General features: G+C 36.1%; 1 protein-coding gene across 1 annotated transcript in view; it reads right to left on the minus strand.

The window, feature by feature from the left end:
• Positions 1–2,698: 2,698 nt before the first annotated feature.
• Positions 2,699–22,031, minus strand: part of LOC135686148 (ubiquitin-like modifier-activating enzyme 1) — a 28,229-nt gene continuing 8,896 nt past the window's right edge. The window contains exons 8-34 of the mRNA XM_065202333.2: positions 21,467–21,550; positions 20,122–20,170; positions 19,878–19,975; positions 19,085–19,177; positions 17,155–17,208; positions 16,786–16,845; positions 15,916–16,026; positions 15,509–15,697; positions 15,065–15,220; positions 14,612–14,708; positions 14,110–14,178; positions 13,610–13,692; positions 12,703–12,816; positions 12,144–12,208; positions 11,759–11,807; positions 11,335–11,481; positions 10,854–10,928; positions 10,575–10,638; positions 8,725–8,796; positions 8,285–8,341; positions 7,779–7,867; positions 7,204–7,296; positions 5,615–5,701; positions 5,156–5,260; positions 4,409–4,510; positions 3,794–3,894; positions 2,699–3,008 (exon numbers count right to left, since the gene is read on the minus strand). Coding sequence (XP_065058405.2) covers positions 2,870–3,008; positions 3,794–3,894; positions 4,409–4,510; positions 5,156–5,260; positions 5,615–5,701; positions 7,204–7,296; positions 7,779–7,867; positions 8,285–8,341; positions 8,725–8,796; positions 10,575–10,638; positions 10,854–10,928; positions 11,335–11,481; positions 11,759–11,807; positions 12,144–12,208; positions 12,703–12,816; positions 13,610–13,692; positions 14,110–14,178; positions 14,612–14,708; positions 15,065–15,220; positions 15,509–15,697; positions 15,916–16,026; positions 16,786–16,845; positions 17,155–17,208; positions 19,085–19,177; positions 19,878–19,975; positions 20,122–20,170; positions 21,467–21,550 — 2,502 coding nt within the window. The 3' untranslated portion in view covers positions 2,699–2,869. The remainder of the gene's footprint in view (positions 3,009–3,793; positions 3,895–4,408; positions 4,511–5,155; positions 5,261–5,614; positions 5,702–7,203; positions 7,297–7,778; positions 7,868–8,284; positions 8,342–8,724; positions 8,797–10,574; positions 10,639–10,853; positions 10,929–11,334; positions 11,482–11,758; positions 11,808–12,143; positions 12,209–12,702; positions 12,817–13,609; positions 13,693–14,109; positions 14,179–14,611; positions 14,709–15,064; positions 15,221–15,508; positions 15,698–15,915; positions 16,027–16,785; positions 16,846–17,154; positions 17,209–19,084; positions 19,178–19,877; positions 19,976–20,121; positions 20,171–21,466; positions 21,551–22,031) is intronic.

Below are 22,031 nucleotides of genomic sequence, written 5' to 3' on the forward strand. Positions count from 1 at the left end.
ATCGTCCCCACGAGCTTCTGTCAAGCAGTTTTGCAATGATCTACAAAATTCTGAAAATTAATATTTTTACTGGGTTTCACTTTAAAAATCTGAACTTGAAATTGTGACCGTCTCCTGTGCGTCAGTCTAAATCCGTGTCTGCATTAGCTATAGCATTTTTAGATAAGCCTGGATTGAATCAGCAAAAATAGAATTACTACAAAGTTGCGGCATACTACCTAGCCTTGGTTACTGTTTTTGTCAAACAACCATGAACAAATTCATCTCATAGATTTGCAAAGAAGGTAAATGACTTTGGTTGCTCACCAAAAGGCGCACATCTCTTAAAAGACATTCCACTGTTTAAAAACACAGTGTACTCGATTCTTCGTACATAAATGCGAATTCGAGTAAATAAAATGCAACTCGAGAGGAAAAACTGACAAAAATCTCACCAACTTTAGCGTTAAATTAAGCAAAAGAACCGAATGCAACCAGGTAAAACGCCAATTTAGTCGTTTGCATCGCATGAAAAAACCTTTGCTCCTCGCAGTCCAACTTCAGGCTGTCTTCTTCAACCTTTAATCTTCAATCGTTTACTCCATAAGGCTTTACAACCAATCTGGAGCATTAACTCAAGGAGCATTAAAAAAGGAAAACTAACTCAGAAGTAGGCTCAATACCGTTTCCACCCAGCGCTCCAGTTTGTTGATTTCTACAAAATGTTGCATTTGGTTTTGGTTCAACAAGTCCAAGCAAAGTGTGTAAGTAACGTGTGAAGTGTCTTGTAACGTGTGAAGAAAAAAACTATGCCAACATAAAGTTTGCATACCCAAGGCCACTGCACACTTGCACGCTTGTTGCTCGGGCCGTATAAAAGACACAATGTAATGCTTACTCGAGCGCTGCTACAATCAACACGAACTCCACAATCGTGCAATCTGTGCCAAAAAATCCCAAAGGGCAACGAAAAGGCGTACCCTGTCAAATATTAAACGTGATTTAATTTCATTCAATCAAGCTTACCACAGAATCAAACAGTACTACGTTTGGCAGAAAGCTTAGACTGTCTCAGCTCTGAAATGTCCTGCATGACCACTGCCTGCCATAATATCATCGATTTAAAGAGGCTGTGCCACGGTTTTGTAAACAAACCAAAAACACAGGACATTATAAGTGTTTGGCCTAAGAAGCACATTGGGATAATGGCTGATGGTGCTCCGGTGCTTCAATAAGCTCGATAAATTGTTTATTGGAGTGCATTTACCGAACATGGAACTGACAATTGCTATATTTTAGCATATGTACTGACTATCAACGAAAAGTGTATGTTAATTTGGTCTAGGCTAAGGAAATGAAGCGAAGATATTCCGTTTGTCTTTGTAAATTTAGATGACATTAGACACTTAACAACAGAATGATTACTCCAAAATTGTCCTGCAAACTTTAGAAAATGTTTTTGCTCATAATTTGCACCGGCAAGGTAGGTTTTTTGTTGTCATTTCGGCCCATTTCTATTAACTGCTCCCTTCCAGTTGCTGTATCTAGGCTGTAAAAGTAGCCTTTGTTTTCTTGCATCGCCATCGTTTATTCAAAGAAATGTGGTGAAAAGACTACGTATTTTTTGAGAAAGAACCCTTATTATTTGTTTCATTTCACAAAACATACTAAAATGCGAAAGCTTCGCACGATGTGCACAGATACAAAAAACTGTTTTATTCCATTTGGATTTCCTATTGAACGCTGGTTTTTTCACCCAAAAATTTTTGGCTCAACTGGCGTGTTGCCACGCGGAATTCCTTTTGACAGAGCCCCTTTAAGGAGATGGTTGGTTATATTCCTTCGCTCTAAATAAAATTCATACTGAAATAGATCCGATCAGTTCGAGACCAGCATGCAGGACATTTTTATGACGATATTGCTACGTTAGATAAATGAAGCCCTTTTCATAATAATACAAAGTACGAAGAAATAAAACTTTTAACTGTAAACAGATAGATTACTCTTACAGCAAAGAAAATTTTGTGATGCGGAAAAAAGCGCATTGAAGCGTTCACATCTAATGCATCATCGTGGGTAATTTTCTGATGCTATTCAGCTTTTTTTAGCCTTGTAATCTCAATTTATTGCTGCTATTTTACGGGCAGCCTCGAAGGCCTTGTATGAAAACCATTGAATCTGTAGGATTTCAATGATCAACTTTCTTTATAGAACTAATGAACAAATAAAAATACGAAAGACATATTCTTTTCATATAATATGTTATCCTAGAGTTGATTGCAGTGAAGCTTCCCTTCTCCAAGCTGTTTCACATCGTCTTATGACTGCTAATAAACATCAAAGCAAACCAAGAAACTCGTTTTTGAATTCCTTCTTCTTTGCATCGCATAAAAACAGATAATTTCTAAAATTCTGCTTTCTAACTGCTTCAATCAAATTGTTGATGTTTTGCCAGGGCCTCCGACGCAGGGGGGGTGGGGGGGTGGTCGGGGGCCATGCTCCCCACTTTTTTGCAAAACAATAGAGCTTTTTCAAATTTTTTTGTTATGATTGTTAAATTTTCTCTCCCCCCCCCCCCCCAATCTTCCAGCCTGCGTCGGAGCCCATGTTCGCGACCGTTAATGCGCGAGCCAACTATTTTTTTGATACGTCAAAATTGGATTTATCCAGCAGATTCAAAACGACGATTGTAGAACGAGGCAGGAATAAATGAAACGGCTTAATTTTGAATCAATAAGAATTTTAACCTAGCGATGACTGTGACCATAAATATGCAGTTTTAAGTACCATTTTACAAACTGAGGCACTTTTTCTAAATGAAGTTTTGTCTTGCGAAATACGATAAAGCCTCTCTTAAATGTCTAAGTGCAATTAGTCTCTATCTGCTCAGTTAAGGCAACTTGTACCTCACATACGGGACTTCAACATCCTCACCATCGAAATCATTACAACAAAGTTCCAAGACCAAATGCTTTATGTGTTTATTGGACACTTTTTTCTTTGACAATTTCTCTACGATGCTTGATACACTGAAATAAATGGCAAAACCAGATCACAACACTGGGGACTGAATGTGCGTTCATGAAAGAGAAATGAGAAAAGTAAAGGTTGAGAAAAATATTGGAATCAGAAGTGCATACCAAACGAATATGGTTGCGTATTGGCAGTGGCGGACACCTGGGGGCGAGGGGGTCGCCCCAAAGACTTTGGAGGACAAAGGTCTTTTGTTCTAAAACAATGGGGACATGTGACTTCATCTTATTAAAACAATAGTCTTGCACCCCCCCCCCCCCCAACTTTTGACCAAGTGTCCGCCCCTGCGTATTACGAATTGAGTTAAAGCAATAACTTAATCATTTTCGTTCTTTTTCTTCTCTAACCATCTTACTGTACGCCAGTTTGTTACTAGTTAGGATGGGTTATGCCGGAAACGTCTAATCGATATATTCAAGGCTACAACATAACATTCAAATCTTCATCCTCGTGTATAGGGCCAAAATTACAAGAGGATTGATTAATTTTCACATTTGATCGGATTCAATTATCCAACGTCGGATTGACTTGTATGCCATTCTGCAATTCTGCATACTCGACTATTTATTGCTGTACTCTAGCTGTTCTTCACATTTTTGCGGAGGACCTTTGCGGAGAGTCATGTAACTCAAACTCAAATCCGAAGTTTTCACTAATCGTTGTGAACAAAATACAGCATCGTGTAGGACAGGTCCTAGATAAATATACCTTACTCCCAGTGGATTAATTTTCCCCTTTGAAATCAACTAGAAATAAGAAATGGTAAATTTTCAATACTCACGGGTTTGTGAGCCGCTCCTTCATCTTTGCCGGTGGCATGAAGAATGAATAGAGCATCGACACCCCTTGGGAGATCATTGTCACCTCAAGTTTGTGTTCCGTCTGGAAAAGTATGAAATATTCGTTAAATAAAGGGATTGTGTAACTGGGTGGCATCAATGGCATAAAATACATATATACCTTAACGGGGAAAATCGGCTTAAAAAAGTTGGGCACAAATTAAGTCGGGGACAAATTTAGACACGTCTCCACGACTTTCATTTGAAGCATGCAATAAAATTTACATTGGCAAACTCTTTCAGGTTGGCAAAATAATTTTTTCAAACTTAACCAACAGCTATAAAAATATATGATAGTTTAGTCCAAAGTGCGGTAAAAAACAGGAATTAGAAAGTGAGGAAAATACAAACTTGGTACAGAAGAATCGGGAAAAATTAAGTAGGAAACAATTCCTGACCGTTTTGGAAAATTTTGTCGTTTTCCCCTGTTTTTTTTTCTTTTTAAGGTATTTTAAATAAATGACCATATCTAGACGGAAACTCAAAGGAAAGTACAATAAAAGGTCGCAATTTTCACTTCAATTTCTTTATCTTCAAAATTAACTCAGATAACTTGCCTTAAAAAATTCGATGAGGTCGCCAATAGTCATTTCTTCACCGTTTGCTTTCTTGCCAACAATTTCAAATCGATCCCAAAGTGTAAAGTCTTTTTCGTTGTACTGAAGTAAAAAGAAAAGTTGTGAGTAGCACAATTTAAACTCTAGATAGAAATTAAAATCTGCCTGCATGAAAACTTCTGACAACATTTGAAAGTTAGGACAAATTTCTGACTATTATTTGTTTCGATGCTATTGTCTTTTAGGTTAACAGCCATTTCATTTATGGTAAGAAAGGACAGTTCAGTATGTGACTTTGCTCCAAACCTTAAAAGAAAAAAAGTAAAAGTGGGGGAGGGGTTGAAAAATAGAGTTTTCATAAAAAGACAAGCACAAAAATGAAAAAAATATATAAAAAATAGAAAAGAGAAATTAAAAACATTTTCAAGCAAAAACTGAAATACTTGACCATCAAACTTGAAACATTTTTAAAATGTGGTTAAGTGTCCCTGTCACACAGGGCTTGCAGCAAACTAAGTTAAAATTTGAGGTAACTTAGAAATCGCCCCTCTTGTTCAGAGGACAGTTGATGAAAAGAAAATGAAAGGCTTAAAATTTGTGTATGAAACTCGCTTCTGCTTACAAAGTTTGTCTGATCACAATATCTAAACAAAAATATTTATTTTCATGGAGATATGATACAGATACTTCTTAGAGAATATGAGAAGTATTGACGATAAAATAAAATGACGACAAATTCAAACTCACAGTCATTTTCGGCGCAGGTAGTGGTTCTGAGAAACCAAAGAATGGCAAAGCAAGGTTTACAAATCCGTTCTTGTAATTTTCGATTTTCTTATTCTTGCCAACAAGCTGAAAGAAAATTTATCAAAACACGATCTTAGAAGCTTCAAAGTTAAATCTCAGCACCTTCTGATAAACAAATGAACAGAACTCAAAAGCTCAAGGAAACATTTCAAAGCCCCCACATAGTCAACCCCCGTTTTACCAAAGGTAAATTATCATTTCTAATTGATGTGATAAAAATAACTCTTATTGTAAATTAAATTGATATTTTTTTAAATTCGTACTAAGTATTTGTAAATAAATTGTGGAATACGTTAGCATTTACTAGTTTTTATTGTGCTTTTTAAGCGCCAAAAATTAAAGAAGTTGATAATACTAGTAGTTGTAAGAATCAAAGATCTGACCGCATTCGTATCTCACCTTATACAACTCCAAACAGACAAGCCCAGTAACCAAAGAGGTTGTTGTTGCTATCGCCGGGATGATTTTGCCAGCTATCAGTTTCGTCTGAAAGAAAAGAGAACACAAACTTCCTAAATATGGTCGACATTGTCGGAGTCAAATAGTTTTCTACAGGCTTAGTATAAGAGGATAACTTTCCTAAATAGTCTTAAAAACTTGTCGTGCAATTAACTCATCTTTACCTTCATTTCTAAAAAGAAGCTTTTCTCTAAATTTGATTTTTCCTTTTATACCGTGAATCCTCGAATTAGCCTCCTGAGGGTTTATTCATTTTTTATATTTTTGAATGGGGGCTTTTTCGAGGGGGGGCTTATACGAGGGGAAGGGGGGCTTATACGAGGGGGGGCTTATAGAATTATTGTTGACATTAAGAAGACATTATTAAAAGACCTCGTTTATTTTAGTAGAAATTTCTTTATGAGCCTTCAATTAATTACTACCAAAAGTATGAATTTGTTGTGGCAATTCAATAAAACGCCATAGGCAACCTCAGATGGCGAAAATCATCAAATTGAGGGGTCCAATTTGAGAATTACGGTAGCAGTGGGAGCTTATTCGAGGGGGGGGGGGGGGGGGGGCTTTTTCGAGGGAGGGGCAATTCGAGGATTCACGGTATACATTCATTTTCGTATACGCTTTTGGTGTATATAGCAGGACGAACTTAAGTTGGTTACTTTGAACCGTCCTGTTGTTCACACCAAAGCGTGTACAGCTCTGCTTGTTCGACATCGAACACTTTACGACAGACGAGCACTAATAAACAATACTTTTGATTCATACTCGTGTGGGTTAATTGTTCGTAATATCTTTCCTTTGCGAAAATCTTTATTTTTTAAAAAGAGCCTTTGTCTTTTTGTCAAGGATGTCAGGCGATTGTCTGTTTAAGAATAAAGGGTTGGGTTGCTCTGGGTTGGACAACAATTTTATTCTCCAGAAAACAGCATAATGGGCAACCCGTGAATAAATTCTTAATAGCTTACAGCATAGGCGTGTTGTTATCTTAATAGTTTAATCAGACAGGTTAACTATAAGAAAGTCTGAGATTGTAAATAGAAAAAAAGTAGGCCATTTCAACGAGGATCTCGAAGAACATTATTGAAACAAAAACGACAGAGTAAGACGACAGTTATTTTGCGTCTTTATTAAACAGTGGTTCTCTTTATATCTTATACATTTCTCATTTACATGAAATGGCCTTCTGTTGTGAAGAGCAAGCTAAACTTCTGCATAAATCTTCTATTGGCCCAAAACTGTACGAAAATATGAATCCCATACCCAATGAAACACACACCAAAAGCAGCAATGTTGAACAGTTCGTTTAACTATAAGAGTTAAACTAATAAATGCAATCCAAAATTGTCACTGACTTTGTGCTTTCAATTACAAATTTTTCCCTAACCCACCCTACTGATGATACAAAAAGGCGTAACAAAAATTTCATCTCGACAATGCGTCGATAAAAAAGGACCCAAAAGTTTGATCATAAAGTACCCCAAAAATGAATATATTTCAGAAAACTACAAGGGATGGGGAAGAAAAATATGCACCTTATGTCGATCAGCATTTGCAATCTCATAGTTCGACGCACGAAGATTGGAGCAGGCTGTGATGAAATCCATGTGGAAATTTGTATCGTCATCCTGTCGACAGGTTAAAATGTCAGAAGCGTAGAGAAATTTTCAATAAATAGAAGACATATTGGGGCTTTGAGCACAATTTCACCTTTCAAAAGGCAGTTTACATGAGAAATTTCTGCTCAGGCCGAGTTTCAACTCGGTTGAAGTTAAAGGCCCTTATAAAGTTTATATGAGATTTCAAAAAGGGCAGAAATCCGAACATAAACGGAGAAAATTTGAGCTTGGGGCGTGTTGAGTTTTTCAAACACCTACAAACCCAAATCAGACGAAAGATGCGGCAAGAATTTGTTTCAGGTAATTTATATGGAATGAAAGAATACTGACAGAAGAGCACTGGCGGAAGAATACTGGCGGAAGAATACTGGCGGAAGAATGACGACAGAAGAATACTTGCGGAAGAATACTGGAAAAAGATTGCAAAAAACAACGGAAAAACAACATGGCTTAAAATGGAATAAGGAACTTTTCATGAGAAATATTAAAACCTTTTCAAATTCTTCCGGGCACATCTTAGAACCTTTCATTAACTCAGGCGCTGGCAGAGTATCTTTTATTTCTTTTATTCGATCGTCGTCTTCATGGAAAAGAAGAAAACAAAGAACTTTAGTCTTGCTTTGGCCATTGAAATGATAACCAAATGAGATGCATTAGGCACAAAAGAAGAAATTTTGCAAGCAGAAGTAAAAAGGTAGCTACATGCAAAAAATTAATAATCTAAGAACCTGCAGGAAGAAACATTAGGCAGGAAAAGTCAAATTTTCTTAAGGAGCCTAGGTTGAACCAAAAGGCGAAGGAGATGTTAGGTGCACTACAGGACCCGCAATACCTCGTACTCTAGTCAACTGAAACAGTTTTTGATTCCCCTTGAGCAGTTTTCATATCCATTTTGAAATATTCTGAACATATTTAATCATTTTCAGATTGCTTACATTTTGCTAAAATTCGACAAAACGAAAGTATACTCTATAAAGAACAGCAAATGCATACTTACCACAGGGTGCTTGAATCGACTGTTCAGCTTCTTGCTCCGTCACTGAAATCACGACGCCTAAAATACGATGAATTTATATTTAATAACTTTATAACGACTCAAATCTTTAAAATATCACGTAGAAATATAATCCTGGCAACTACAAATCGCTCGTTTCAAAGCTTTTTCACGAATTTCAAGTTCTCTTCGTTTGTTATTTTACTTAACAACTGTTTCTAAGATATCAGACCAAATTATTAATCAAAGCACAAAATAAATTGATAATAATTGTTTTTTAGGAGGTCACTTTGCCTATTACTCGTATTTTGTTTTTTCTCGTACTCGTATATTATTTGTAAAGTATTAGAGCAAGTATTAGCAAGAATAAGGTGGCATCAAAAGTACTCTTTACAGGAAAAATAAGCATATTCTAAGAAACAGAATCTCAAATCTGAACAAACCTGACTTCGGAGTGAATTCCGGAACAACCACAGCTTTTAAAACATTCAAAATGAAACTATGATCGGACGAGCCTAGCGAAGGAAAAAATTGTTGGTCTTTTTTAAATAAATCAACAGAAGATAGCCCATATTGTTTTGAAACCATTCTTTCACATACATACTGGAGTGCTAATGTCTGACGTAATCAAACAAAATGTTTTTGGAATACTTAACATAGAGCAAAAATGTTTGCAGCCGCTGTGCAAAGAGCTTTTGCGCCTGCAAGCTGCGGCCAAATGGCGACGCGCAAAATTTTTCCCGCCAACCGACCATGGGACACTTTGATTCCGATCCAGGCCTCCTGGGAGGTGCAATGTTATAGGGTTTTGTGTCACCACAACCACAAAAGACCTGAGCATGGCGGAGTGAACTTAAAGCCTGATCGGCTCATTTTATATACAAAATTTTACCATGTGAGTATGCCTCAAATATTGTCAGTTCCACGGAGAAAAAGTTCAAAATTCAAATTTATTTTATCTCAAAAACGGCACCATGCCGCACGCTGATTTTTTTATTGATTCATCTTCATGCCCCGAAAAATAAGATTATATTGGTTGGCATATTTGGAAAATTGGGTCACGTTCATAATTTCACCGCAAAGATACCTAACTTTAGGATTGTCAATTTATGGGTGCGATTGAATGATGATTTAAAACCGCCATACTTTTTGGGATATGCGGTATATTCATGGAAGTTTTTCATTAAAATAGATTGGTCACGAATGTAAGTAGCTGTTTTTAACGCGATTTTGAAATCGCTTCGGTATTTTTCTATAAGAGTAGGAAACCAAACAAAAGCGAAATTTTGAAAGGTCAACATGGGACGTTTTGTTCGATATTTGAATTAACGATCGTGAAAAATTTCCACCATGCCGCATCCTGAATTTTTGTATACTTGTAGTCAAAAGTTCAATTTTTTTGTATATTGTCTCCTTCAGAGGCGGAAAATTGGGTAACGCTTGAAAATTTACTTTTTAAATTGTTCATATTTCCCTTCTTGCCTATTAGTAGGCCTAGGCATAGGATACTTTAGTTTGGCAGTAAAGCATAGGCCACGAAGAGATTAATAAGGTTTTAAAGCCATAATTTAATGATATAAATGTATCTTAAGTAGATAATTTATCTATTTGACTCCATAAAAATAAAGCAGAGGTAAGGTTAAAATTCAAAGTTTGTTTTCTCATATATTTTTATATCAATCGCATCCGGGACAGAACGACACAATTTTCGCGGGCAGGTAAATCACGTCAGCATGCGCGCGCATAAAAAACATTTTTGCACTATGTTGGAATACTTAGATTTGCACCGCATAAACACAACAAAGTACCACTTATAGTGAAAATCAGCTAAATGTGTTAAAAAGGTTGGGAAATATTCGCCAACAAAAGGTATGAAGTTTGCGAACGGATTACCGTTATCTTAGCTTTGCTCATAAAGTACCATGAAAAATACCAAATAAGAAAGGTTTGATGGGGAAAGAGTTGATGCTTCCGATGCAACATCTCAGCCAATTCGCAACACATGTAACTGATTTCGCACTTTAAGAGGCATTTTATGCTGCTCTTTCAGGTAAGATTGTCGAAATTGATAAATTCTAGAAAAAGATTTTTCTGATGGCATCACTTTGGAACTCAGGATTAAAAATCAAAGGATTAAAATAATGTCACGATTAAAAATCAAAAATCATAAACAAAACATAATTAGTTGTTACGTGTGAAATCGATAGAGCTTCAAATATGTGCACAAAAATAGAATAGAGTTTTTGATGAAAAACATTGCAATGAAATGAGTCATTTTTAAATGAATTGTCACCTTTAATCCCATAATTCTTAGCTTTGAGATTGGCTGCTGCTATGACGAAATTCATGTGTGATTCCTTTGAAGAGAAAAACAATTTGATCAAAATAAAATTATCTTTATGATTTCAATTTAGTAGTCCTTGATCAAGCTTCATGCTATCTTGCAAAACACGACATCATATAACTTTACAGGTATTGTTTTTGAAGATAGCAGAGAAACACGAAAATATGGCATACTTTATATCCATCTTGTCTTACATAGAACCGAGAAAAAGCATTGTAAAATACTCACGTTAGTTGGATCGAACTTTAGCGGATGAGGACATCGTTTTGGGCCTGACCAGAATGGCTGACCAGAGCTTGTTTGCTAAATCGATAAAAAACTACAGTGAAAAACGGATTAATCCAAAATCGTCCTGCAACCTGTTGTGCAAATAGCGCATAAATCGGATTGGTAAAATAGGTCTATTCGGGTGATTTCTGCAAAAACTTCACCACCAATTAATTTGCCACTACCAACGCGCTAAGAAAACGCCTGTCGTTTCGGCCTTGCAATCCTTCTTTAAATGAAAAATGACAGTTATTAACAGAAAACAAACAAAACAGGATAGCGTCGCAGATTTGAAATGGCTAGTTTCCGCTGCTTTTCATATTGGTCCCCTGTGTAGTGCTTGGCTTCCACCCATAAACTTCCTCTGTCCATGTCCCGTGAGACAGCCCCTTTAACTTGGATATTCAAAAATGCAAATTGAAATATAATTGATCAAAATTACCTGATCTGGAGGGAAATTGAATAGCAGCTGTTTGATGGTATTATGGAAATATTCCTGGAAGAGATGTCTAGCCCAGGCAACACAGTCCTCAAAGTTCTTAGGTCTCTCACTGACAAGCGCCTTTTTAACGCTTTCTAATGTTTCGATCTACAACGGAAATGAAGGATGAGCTCGCATCAGAGGGGCGATATTTGATGCGAAATAGGCTGGAGTTGAAATAAACACAATACTAGAATGAATAATTACAGTTTATCTTCGAATAAGCACCCCCTAAACCCCCCCCCCCTTGTATAAGCCCCCCTCGAATAAGTCCCCATCCAAGAATTTCAAAAATAAATGAGCCCCCAAGGGGCTAATTCGAGGATTTACGGTACTTCTTTAACGGGATGGCAATATAAAGTAAAAGTATAAGATATGCACATACGAGCTGCATTCCTTGCATCTTGACGGTCCTTTCCATGAATTTGGCGTCTCTGTAAAAACGATTCAAAAAGCTACTTAAAATTGAATACAATATCCCGAATAGGCTTTTTTGAATGACTGGTAAACCCAACAGCGAAAGATAAGATGAAATTGTTGGTAGATTAACAAAGTATCTAGCTTACAATAAGAACTAAATGCAGAAGCAAAAAATGCATATATGCAATAAAAATTTGAGCTAGAAACTGAAATTGCGTAAGGCTTTATGCATATTTTTAGGGAAAACAACGACCGCATATTCCATGCTACTTACACGAGGTACTGATTCACTGCATATTCATTACAACTTAAGTGAGGTGCTAATTCATTACATATTCACGACTACTCACGTGAGGTACTGGTTGACTAGCTCAGCTGGTCTGGTAAACAGCCCTTCAAAAGAGTCCCTTGCCCACTAAAATGAAACGGTAAATTGATGTAAGGGTAAAGCTGGAGGGAAAAAAGGTTCTCTCAACAATTTGTTTGCCGTATAAAATAAAAACTCCGAGTACATAAAAAAGAGCAGAAATGTATGAATAGATATTAATCCACAAGAATACCTAAAAATTATGAAGTCTGAGCTTTAGTGTTTTCTTGAATTAGTGTTGTATAATTGAGACATATTCGCAATAAAAGGCTACCTGTTATATAATGGCAAGTTCAAATATTTACCTTTGAAGTTTAAGAATTGTGAGAAAAAACCGATACATATTGTCACTTGACTAAGGGCCAGGCTATCATTCTTAAGGTGGTCTTAAGTATTAGCAGTTTTTGAGCATTAGTTTTCTTACAAACTATATGCTGACAAAAAAGGGCGGAAAAAGGAAAAGAAAGACATAAACACTAAAATAAATTCATCTGCATCAGGGGATTTGGATGACGCAGCCAAAAAACAATGAAATTCTTTACCTGTATAGTGTGCTCAATGGCGTTGGGGAAATTCTTTAAAGTGCAAATAGGAATTGACTTTTCAGGTGGATCCTGCGATGAGCCGTATGACTCAGTAACGTGAGGCAAAACAACCTACAACAACAAGCAAGAAATTTCCAATTACTGAAACAAGTATATAATACCTATTTCATAAAGAAAAATTCTGGCAAATATCGCCACAGAAGGCTTAGAAAAATACGGTTAAGACTCTATTGAACCCCCAAGTTTTATTTAACACCCCCCCTCTAATGTACACCCATCTTTCAGCTTTTATAACACACATCTTTAACACAATCCAGGGATTAAAAGGGCTTTAATATAATATGGAACGCAGTACTTAAACAAAGGGTCGAGCAGCAAAAGAGCAAAGACTTTTCTTAAATATCCAAGGAACATAATCAATTTGCAATAGCGACGTTCTTATAAATAACAATAAACAACAAAATATTAACGACTTCGTTGTTTAAATAATGCTTTAACATCCCTACTTTCAACGTCTCCATTTATTAAGCACCAACCCCCTTTCTCAAATTTGGATTTCAAGAACGTTATTAAGCCCAAGGCGGTAAATACAGGAAAATCAATCTGGAGATTTTCATTCAGAGCGGAAAAATGCTTACCATAAGGTCAGTGATTTAGGATTTTAAATATATGGGGGGCTGGGACAGGACCAAGTCCAAAATTGAAGAAACGGTAGGATTATAAAACGGGAGGATAAACCTTCTCTGAAGCGAAATATTGTTGAAAGTGACTGCAAGGAGATTCTAAATTGCGACATCGAACGTAAAGGGGGTTGGAAAAGGCAGCGGGGATACCTTCAAAATTCTTGAGAAAAAAAATCAACATGAGGGATGTTTTTTTTACTTTAGAGACATGCCAATTGTACCTGGGTGTTGCCTTTCGTGCCTAATGTTCCAGATTCTAGCAATGGCTTTTGATAATAAACACATCTTCGGTCCATGTACATTCCTGTAAGTTAAAAAGCAGGAAAATTTTCTATCATCTGTTACAAATGTAGCAAAATGAATCAGGTTACTTAGAGACTTGTCTAAGTATGAGGAGGTTGAAACTGTCATTTCTGAAAACAAGGAAGGAAAACCAAGTATTGGATAAACTATGTTGTTTGTATAAATTTGTTTGAAAACTGACCTAAATACATTTGCGAATGAGAAGTTAACACTCCTACTACAATTTTCGGAGCCTGGTAACCGAAAGCACTTTAATTCAATGTCTATTTGAACCTGGTGCATTGATTCTTTGGTAAAATGGAGTTGAGCATAAAACTTCCAATTCTAAGCGACAGCAGCCCTTTTTACGAGATGTCTCTATCAATAACATCTTGCACTTTTGTCAAATTGCACAAGAAGTTCATCAGTGGCAACTTACTTGCATCGATGTTATCCAAAGCATTTGCGACACCATCCAAATTTTCAAAAAATTTATCATCATACGTATCTTGAAACAGTTAAAGAAAAAAAACTATTTCTAAAGGAACATTCACCCAAAACTAACGACTAGTCAAACCGAATACAAAACCAATAAAAATAACATATTTATATTTGAAAGTATTAACAAATAGAATGTTGCAGTGAGTTTTAGGGCATTGGTGAACAATTCTCGTTAAAACCCGTTGCAAGTAGAGAAATTAAATTTTGTTCTAAAAACAATAGTGAAAACGGAGTACAAAATACAGCTTCAAGTAAAATAGACATTTAAGACAATTAAGAAAAACAACATTATAAAGATGACAATAATTTGCAAGGAGAACTACCCGGAAAGTTATTTACCCGAGGGACAAGTTAGGGAATAAGGGAGGTTATGAATCTAGGAAGGATAATTCTGGAACTTCATAAGCTAGACAAAAATACAAGCACCATGAAAAGGATACTTTCGGAATCCGGACCAACTCTGTTTTGATGTGCTACAATGTTTACGTCTGAGTTCATGCCCTTCACGGCCTTGCCTGCAGTTTCAGATTTCATTTTCTATGAAAAACCAAATTTTTAAATCAATACAGGGGAAAATAAAATAAAGACTCAATTTTTTGCTTACATACGTAAAGCGGTTAAAAGGATTGATATGGTTATCTAAATGGAAAACTTTGCTAAAACTTGATCGTCATAGGTCGCCATTAAACACATTTAAGTGAATCTTAGGATGTTGAATGAAATGACTATTATTTCAACAAAGAACAAGAAAACAAACTACAATGGGTTAGCAAACTAAAAATATGTAGCATTAGACATCAGAAAAACTCTAGTTGGCTTATGAGCTAAGTGCCCGTTGAGAAGATGTGCATTATGAGTGCCCGTTGAGAAGGTGCCTATTTCAAACGAAGTACCTGTACGTCTGCCGGCCTGAACAAAAACTGTCGATTTAAGTTTGACTTCTCGATTGTGTCCATGTCAGTGACAAAGACTCGTCCTTCTGGGCAACAGCCAACTCCCATCATTGCAAAATTCTTCAGCAATTCACAGCCAATGGCACCAGCACCGACCTAAAAACAAAAACATTGCATTCTACCTTAAACTTTCACTCGGCCTTAAATTTTCGAGACATAAAGACTATGTAAATCTCATAAAACTGTTTAACGAGAATTTTGAGAGGCATGGCTGAAAAGAATTCAGTAATAAAACTTGAACAGCTAGAAATTATTCGGCAGCTTCTTCCGCTGTGTTGAAAATTTCATTATCAATAAATGTGATGAAAAATTTAATTACAATAAATTTTTTGCATACATTCAAAGATAGCTCTCAAAAATCAGGTACTCAAATCAGATACTTACAACAAAAAATTTACTAGAAAGAACTTTTCTTTGGAACAGATGGCCGAAAACAGCAATTTGTCCATCGTATCTACAGTTTTGCGACTTGCATAATTCTTCAGTTGGGTAGTCGTTTTCATCCTCGGGCAAGCACTCCAGACTGTCGAAGTAAAGCCATTGGACAATCGGGTGGAATTTTCCGCTGCACGCCTGAGGAAAAAAGTAGGTTGAAGTGACAAAATTTAGACAGATATTACAAAAATCATAACAAGAATATGGCCTTCTACTTAAAAAATTATTAGTTTTAAAATTCTGTCCACAAAACCGCAAAACCCTATCATTGATTTTTAGCCCTACCACAAACAAGAGAGAGGCCATTCTCTATTCTGTGTCTTAGAGTTATTGTACCGATGATTGTGCAGCCTCACCTTCATGACCTCCTGCGCAGCTGTACCCCCAATCACTGCCTGCATCGGCGAGACATTCCCGCGTGCCTGGTAAGAGAATTCTCTCAGCAATTTCTCGTCCAAACTATCCACCTAGAAAATGAAATCAAAATGGCTGAAAAGCATACTCACGTGATGATCAGGTTCTTTAACTTTTTACAAATTAATTTATAAGTAAGGCTTCAAAAAATTCAAGGAAAATTACTGTTAACCGGTCTGTCATAAAGTGCTCGATGCCGTATAGGTGAGCTTTACACATTTTTGCCAGATGAGCGCATTAAGCGTGAAACTTGGAGTAGCAAATTAGAATCGTCCTGTTTTTTACATCAAAAAGAACAATTAAGGATAAATAATTAAATAGAGTTTTTTGGAGAATACTAAAATATTTATTCTTCTAACACTTCTGAGGTTACATATAATTGAACGAAAGGAGATAAAAATTGCTGAGGTTACTCAGAGTTAGTATGTTTTTAGGTTGCTATTTTCGGTCACTTTTTCATCAGCTGAAAATTCGAAGATATTTCCGTTTGGTCGAAAATTTTGAAGAAATATCGAAATAAATAGATACAAAGAGCAAACAATTTTCAAAATTTTCATCATTTTGTTCAAAATTAGCATTTAAGTCTCCTATCTTTCGAAATATCTTATTACATGAAATTTTATTTCACTGTTATATATATCATATGAAAAACATTTTGCCTGCAAGAAGTTTGTTGAAATACGTAAAGAATATCTTAACATTATTGACATCGAAATGAACAAATGTTAAAGAAACAATGAGTATAGAGTTGTCTCTCAATGAGTATAGAGTTTTGTTCATTTCGATGTTAAAACAAAACAAAATATATTTACGCTGGCTTTTGTCTTTCCGTTGATCTCTTTACAGAATTCTAAGAATTTATCAGCATCTTCCTGTGAAAGAAAAAATGCAAAATATAAAACAATTTGTAGATCATGTTAAGATATTTGCCTTAATAACAAATGGTATAAAAAGCAGACTTACAAATGACATAAAAATCGTTAATTGTTTCTTTTGAACGCAATTTAACAAGGGATATATATATATATATAATTTTCGTTGTTATATTTTGAAAGATATTTACAGTGTTAAAAGCTGGATAAAAAAAAAAGGCAAACAGATATGCCAAATGCTTAATTGCTTTGATTCGCAGGCATGCAATCCCCTGACCCGGCTGTTAGGAGATAACGATTGCTTCTTACCTTACTTCTCGGTTTTGGAAGTGTTCCATTTTTAGATTTGAATGCTTGCAGGGCCTAGAAATGAAGGAAATATTTGAATTATTTGCATACAATGAACGATTACTAAATGACAGCTAAAAACCTTTTCCATTCTGTGAACCTCTCAAAAAGGAGATTAATTTTCGGCCAAACGAAAGTATTGCAAAAAATAGTTTCGGGAAATGAAAACAAAGTACACAATGACAAATTGCAATCATGTATGTAAGTGACAACTTTAAGTAAGTGACAACTTTAAGGTTGATACATCCATTGCTGCATTAACTTTAGACATATATAATTTATTTTGTCTTTCATTCTCATACTTAAAAAATTTCATCGCCATTCAAAAATTTTCTTGGAACCTAGTTCTAAGGTTCCGATACATTTTGGAAGAAAATTCTTGGCATAGTATATTCAAATATAACTTAACATAATTGAACCTACTATAAATCGTCGTTTTAGGAAAAGACTTTGTTTTAGGCCTAAGGACCTAAATAAAATTTGGAGTAAAACTCGCTTTTAATCCTAAAATAGAGAATTGAGGGAAATATATATATATAGTCACGGCGGGTAATTCTTACGCACAGCAACATGTCGGGTAATTTTTACGCAGGCAGTTTGTTGCGTAATTCAATTGTTGTTTCCTACAAAAACTTTTTATTCATCCAAAGCAGTCCTTTCTCTTTCTGTTGACATAAAACTTGGCAGTTGGTTTGCGCGACAGCCTTTGTGAAAGCGATTCGCAGACATGAATCGCAATTTACCTAGGTACAAAGTTATCAACACTACTCATCAATTTTATTGTCCTGGCATCATGCGGACAATAACTAATCCTTTTAAGCATTCAAATGACTCTTTTGTGGCTCACCTTTGACCTATTCAAGTACTGCTGAGAAATATGCTTCCGTTCCTCGGAAAACACGTGCGTAAATATTACCCGACATTCATTGATTAGGAGGTTAATTTTTACGCACTTTTTATAAAACTGCATCGGGGTTTGAAAAGACGGCGCAACATTTATTTTGTTCCCTATATGAAAAAGAGGAAAGCTAAATGTTTGGTTCCAAATTCCCAAGGCTAACAGAAAAATCCCCAAAAAATATGCAAAGAAAAGGTTATGTCCAAGCTCTAGGTGACATTCATAGCGGACGATCGACAAGAAGCACTGCGTAAATACGGGATGGCTGAAGGAACACTATATGTTATCATTCTAAAATGGTAGAAAATGATGGACCCCTCAAAGGGGGGTGGGGGAAGGGGCGTCTCCGAAGGGATTCCATCAAATTTTGGATGTAGACGTTTCTGACATTGAGAATATTTTTGCGAAATCGCGTGTTCAAAATTTTTATAATATTGACCAAAAGTATGAGTATTCCTCGACTATTTATCCTTAGAATTACCCTCAAAAATAATAAAAATGGAACTCTTTTTAGTGCGATGTTGAAACGCTAAATGTTTTGTCGACATTTCAAACTTTTTGTTGCTCTCAAAAGCAAAATTTTTTCTATAAAATTCTGGCATTTCAGTTTTTATATCGCATCCCTTCTACATAAATTTCCTACCAGTAGGTCTGTGATGAAGGCTTGTGGACTGTTTGAATTTGTAGGTAGCCACAAAGATTCGTAATAATTCTGTTCTATTCAGAAATTGATGTGCGTAAAATATAGCCGACGCCGCGTAAGAATTTGACGGAAGGGTAGGCTAAGCTTTACGCAATTAAATTTGATTATATAATTAGTAAGCAGTTTCGATTTCATCACCTATTGTTGTCTGCTAATTAAGTATTGGCTATGAGTTCACCTGGTATATTCAGGTCATCAAATTACTTTGTTATTGTCCGTAAATTTCAAAGTTTAAAAAAAATGCGTAAAATTTGCCCTCCATGACTATATATATACAGTTCAAAACAAACCTGGTAGGCGATGTGAAGCTGTCCTGGTCGGTCGAATTTTGCATAATCTGCTATGAAAAATTCGGGCTCCTCTAAAGCCTCACGAAATGATTTCTAGAAAAAACAAATTGAAAACAATGAATTATCTTTAGAATGATAATTGTATCAGAAGGATACAGAAAAACTCTATTTGGATTAAGAGCTCCGTGACAAATGCCATGAAAGTCTCGCCATATTTGGCAGTTCCGGCATCACTTCACACTTCACCCTCTAAATGGTCAGTACTGATAGAATTCGTAGCAAGAGGCACGGAGAGAGGTATTCTCCTTCGAGTATTCATAATTATATCATAAACATTAAAATCTTACAGTCGATTCAAGACATGTCTCTCTCCTTGTTATACCACTATGTCCCGCTCAAGTCCCAAGAGGGAGAGCTGATATATTTTACTTGTCTTTCCCATCAATTCAAGAAAATTTAAGTAAAATAATTGTGGGAAAGTGGAATATATTCAGTGTCAGGTTGCAAAAAGCTCATCTGACCAGTGGCGGACACTTGGGGGGGCGAGGGGGGGCAACCGCCCCCCCCCAATACTTTAGAGAACAATGGTCTTTTGTTCTAAAACAATTGGAATTGTGACGTCATCTTATTAAAACAATAGGTTTGCCCCCCCAATATTTGACCAAGTGTATGCCCCTGCATCTGACCATCAAAACTACATACTGAGGAGGACATAGTTCTACCAAAAGCCCATTCCTAGAAACTAAAATCGGATCAGTTTTTGTGCATATACTATAAAAGTATGAATACTTACAAATTTCATAATTTTTGGCATTTTGACTTCTGTTACAATACCGCCTGATAAATATTCCGACAAACCAGTTGTATCACCGATAGAAAATGTGTACGGTCCTGCAGAGTAAAGAATATATAAGGTTAAAAAACACTTCGATCCTTATTATGGCATCTACTTGTTTGATCTTTACAACGGGATTTTTTGAAAAAAAAATTAAAATTTGCGAGAAAGAAAGTAGTATAGAACCAGTAGTTAACCTTACCAAGGACTTTGATCTTTCTAGGCTCGCATCCGTTTAGTTCTTTCATTCCCTGAAAAAATAATTTACAAACTTGTTATACATTCAAAATGGTAGTTGAAATGGCTGTCAAAAATGAGTTGTTTTGTAACTGCGAGCAAAGTATTAGTCTAAACAATCATAAAACAATCAATCAATCTTTTGGTGGTACAAAACTTGAAAATGGCCTTGAAAAAAGCAAACATTTAGTAAACTAAAGCTTTTCGTCTGACACTCTTCAGAGTTCAAAACGTCAGAACATAGACCGAAAACTCTACGCTAGGAAATATATATACCCAGTTGTGGATCGAAATAGGTAAATCAGAAACACGAGCACATGACTGTTGTTGTTAAATTTGAAAATTATTATTTTTACATCTTGCTATTGTATACGACATGGCCTACAGCATGGGATGGGACTTTCTTGCAGTCCGTAAATAGGGGTCCTTTCTCAGTTTTCCCTTAGGGCTCCAGATGCCTTCGTAACGCCAATGTATGATACCTGCTGGGGAAAGGGTAAAAAGGCGGCAAAAGGACGGATGGTCCCATAGGGAATCCCATTCAAACACAGGGAGCATATCGAAAGCAATGTGATTGTGCCCGGGCCGGGGGGATTCCAAAAAATTTCAATGAGGCAAATTCCATCCAACCAAATGGACACTGAGAATTTTGCTCTCAGGAATCAAACCACAATGTTTTCTTAAAAAAAGACTGTGATGGGTTACAGTCTGTTGTGGTATGAATTTATAAAGCAAAATACATTGCCCGCATCACAGAGTATTAACTCGGGTGCCATTATTTCCAGATTAGGGTTAAAACACAACACCTAGACAGAAAACTCAAATACAATTTTGGAAAAAGTCTTTCTATGGGAGGGGTAGCGGGTAGTAAGGGAACACATTTACCGGTAAAGGGGTTGGGAGATGGTAAACAAGGGCCAACAAGGAAACAATTTCGGTAAAAGATGAAAACCAGAAATCGACGTTTTAAAACCCGATATCTACAATCCCCGAAAAAACTGTTGAGACAAAATGCAATTCTACTTTACCTTGCCCCTGTAAATTCGAATCCCCCTCTTTCCCCCCGAATCAATGTTTTATTTCTAGCTCTATCATTTCTCCTTCAAAATCATGCATTCAACATTGAATTTGGGGAGGGGGCAAGTTTTTTTCAAAGAAAAAAGAAAATATCAACTTTCCTTGAAAAGTCTCAAATATTTTTGTCCGGGATTGTAGATGAGTGGAAGATCTCAAGTAAGATTAACAGTGGAAAATCTATAAAAACTTGAAGAGCGTGAAGAGAACTGAGAGACAAAACTGAATGAGCTTACTTTGACTTCTGCAAATGTAACATGATTGCCATCTTCGTAGCCATGCCGAGTTTCATCCAAGCAGGTCACAACTCCTTCTTTGTCCTGGGCACAAAATAAATTGAATTGATGAGAATGTTGCCACTAAACTTGGGTTTCGTAAAGCCAAGACATTACTAAACATTACAAAGCACTTCAGAGTTGAGGTTAGGCAGCTCAGACCGTCCCTACCTGCAGAAACATAATCACTAAGAACCAAAAAATAAGTCTTTCTATTCCTAAAGACCAGAAACCAAATATAAAATCTTTATGGGAATTTTAGACCCATTGTAGAGGGACAGGCCCAGAAAGTATTTTTGTTCAGACCAAAAGTTAAGCTTAGGGGTATCTTAATCAAAAGAATATCAAATCTAGCAGCTTTGCTGAATACAAATCACGACATTAATTGATATTCAGAGGACTAAAAAATGAAGAACAAGTTAAAGAGTCCCGCTATCAAATGGCACCTTTAGAATCAAACCCCAAGACCGAGCGTTAAGCAACACAGAGAACGATTACGAATATTTTTCCTCCTACTTTTTCTTCA

Source organism: Rhopilema esculentum, chromosome 6 (assembly GCF_057945365.1).
Source record: "Rhopilema esculentum isolate cy_ngs chromosome 6, ASM5794536v1, whole genome shotgun sequence".
Lineage (NCBI taxonomy): Eukaryota > Metazoa > Cnidaria > Scyphozoa > Rhizostomeae > Rhizostomatidae > Rhopilema > Rhopilema esculentum.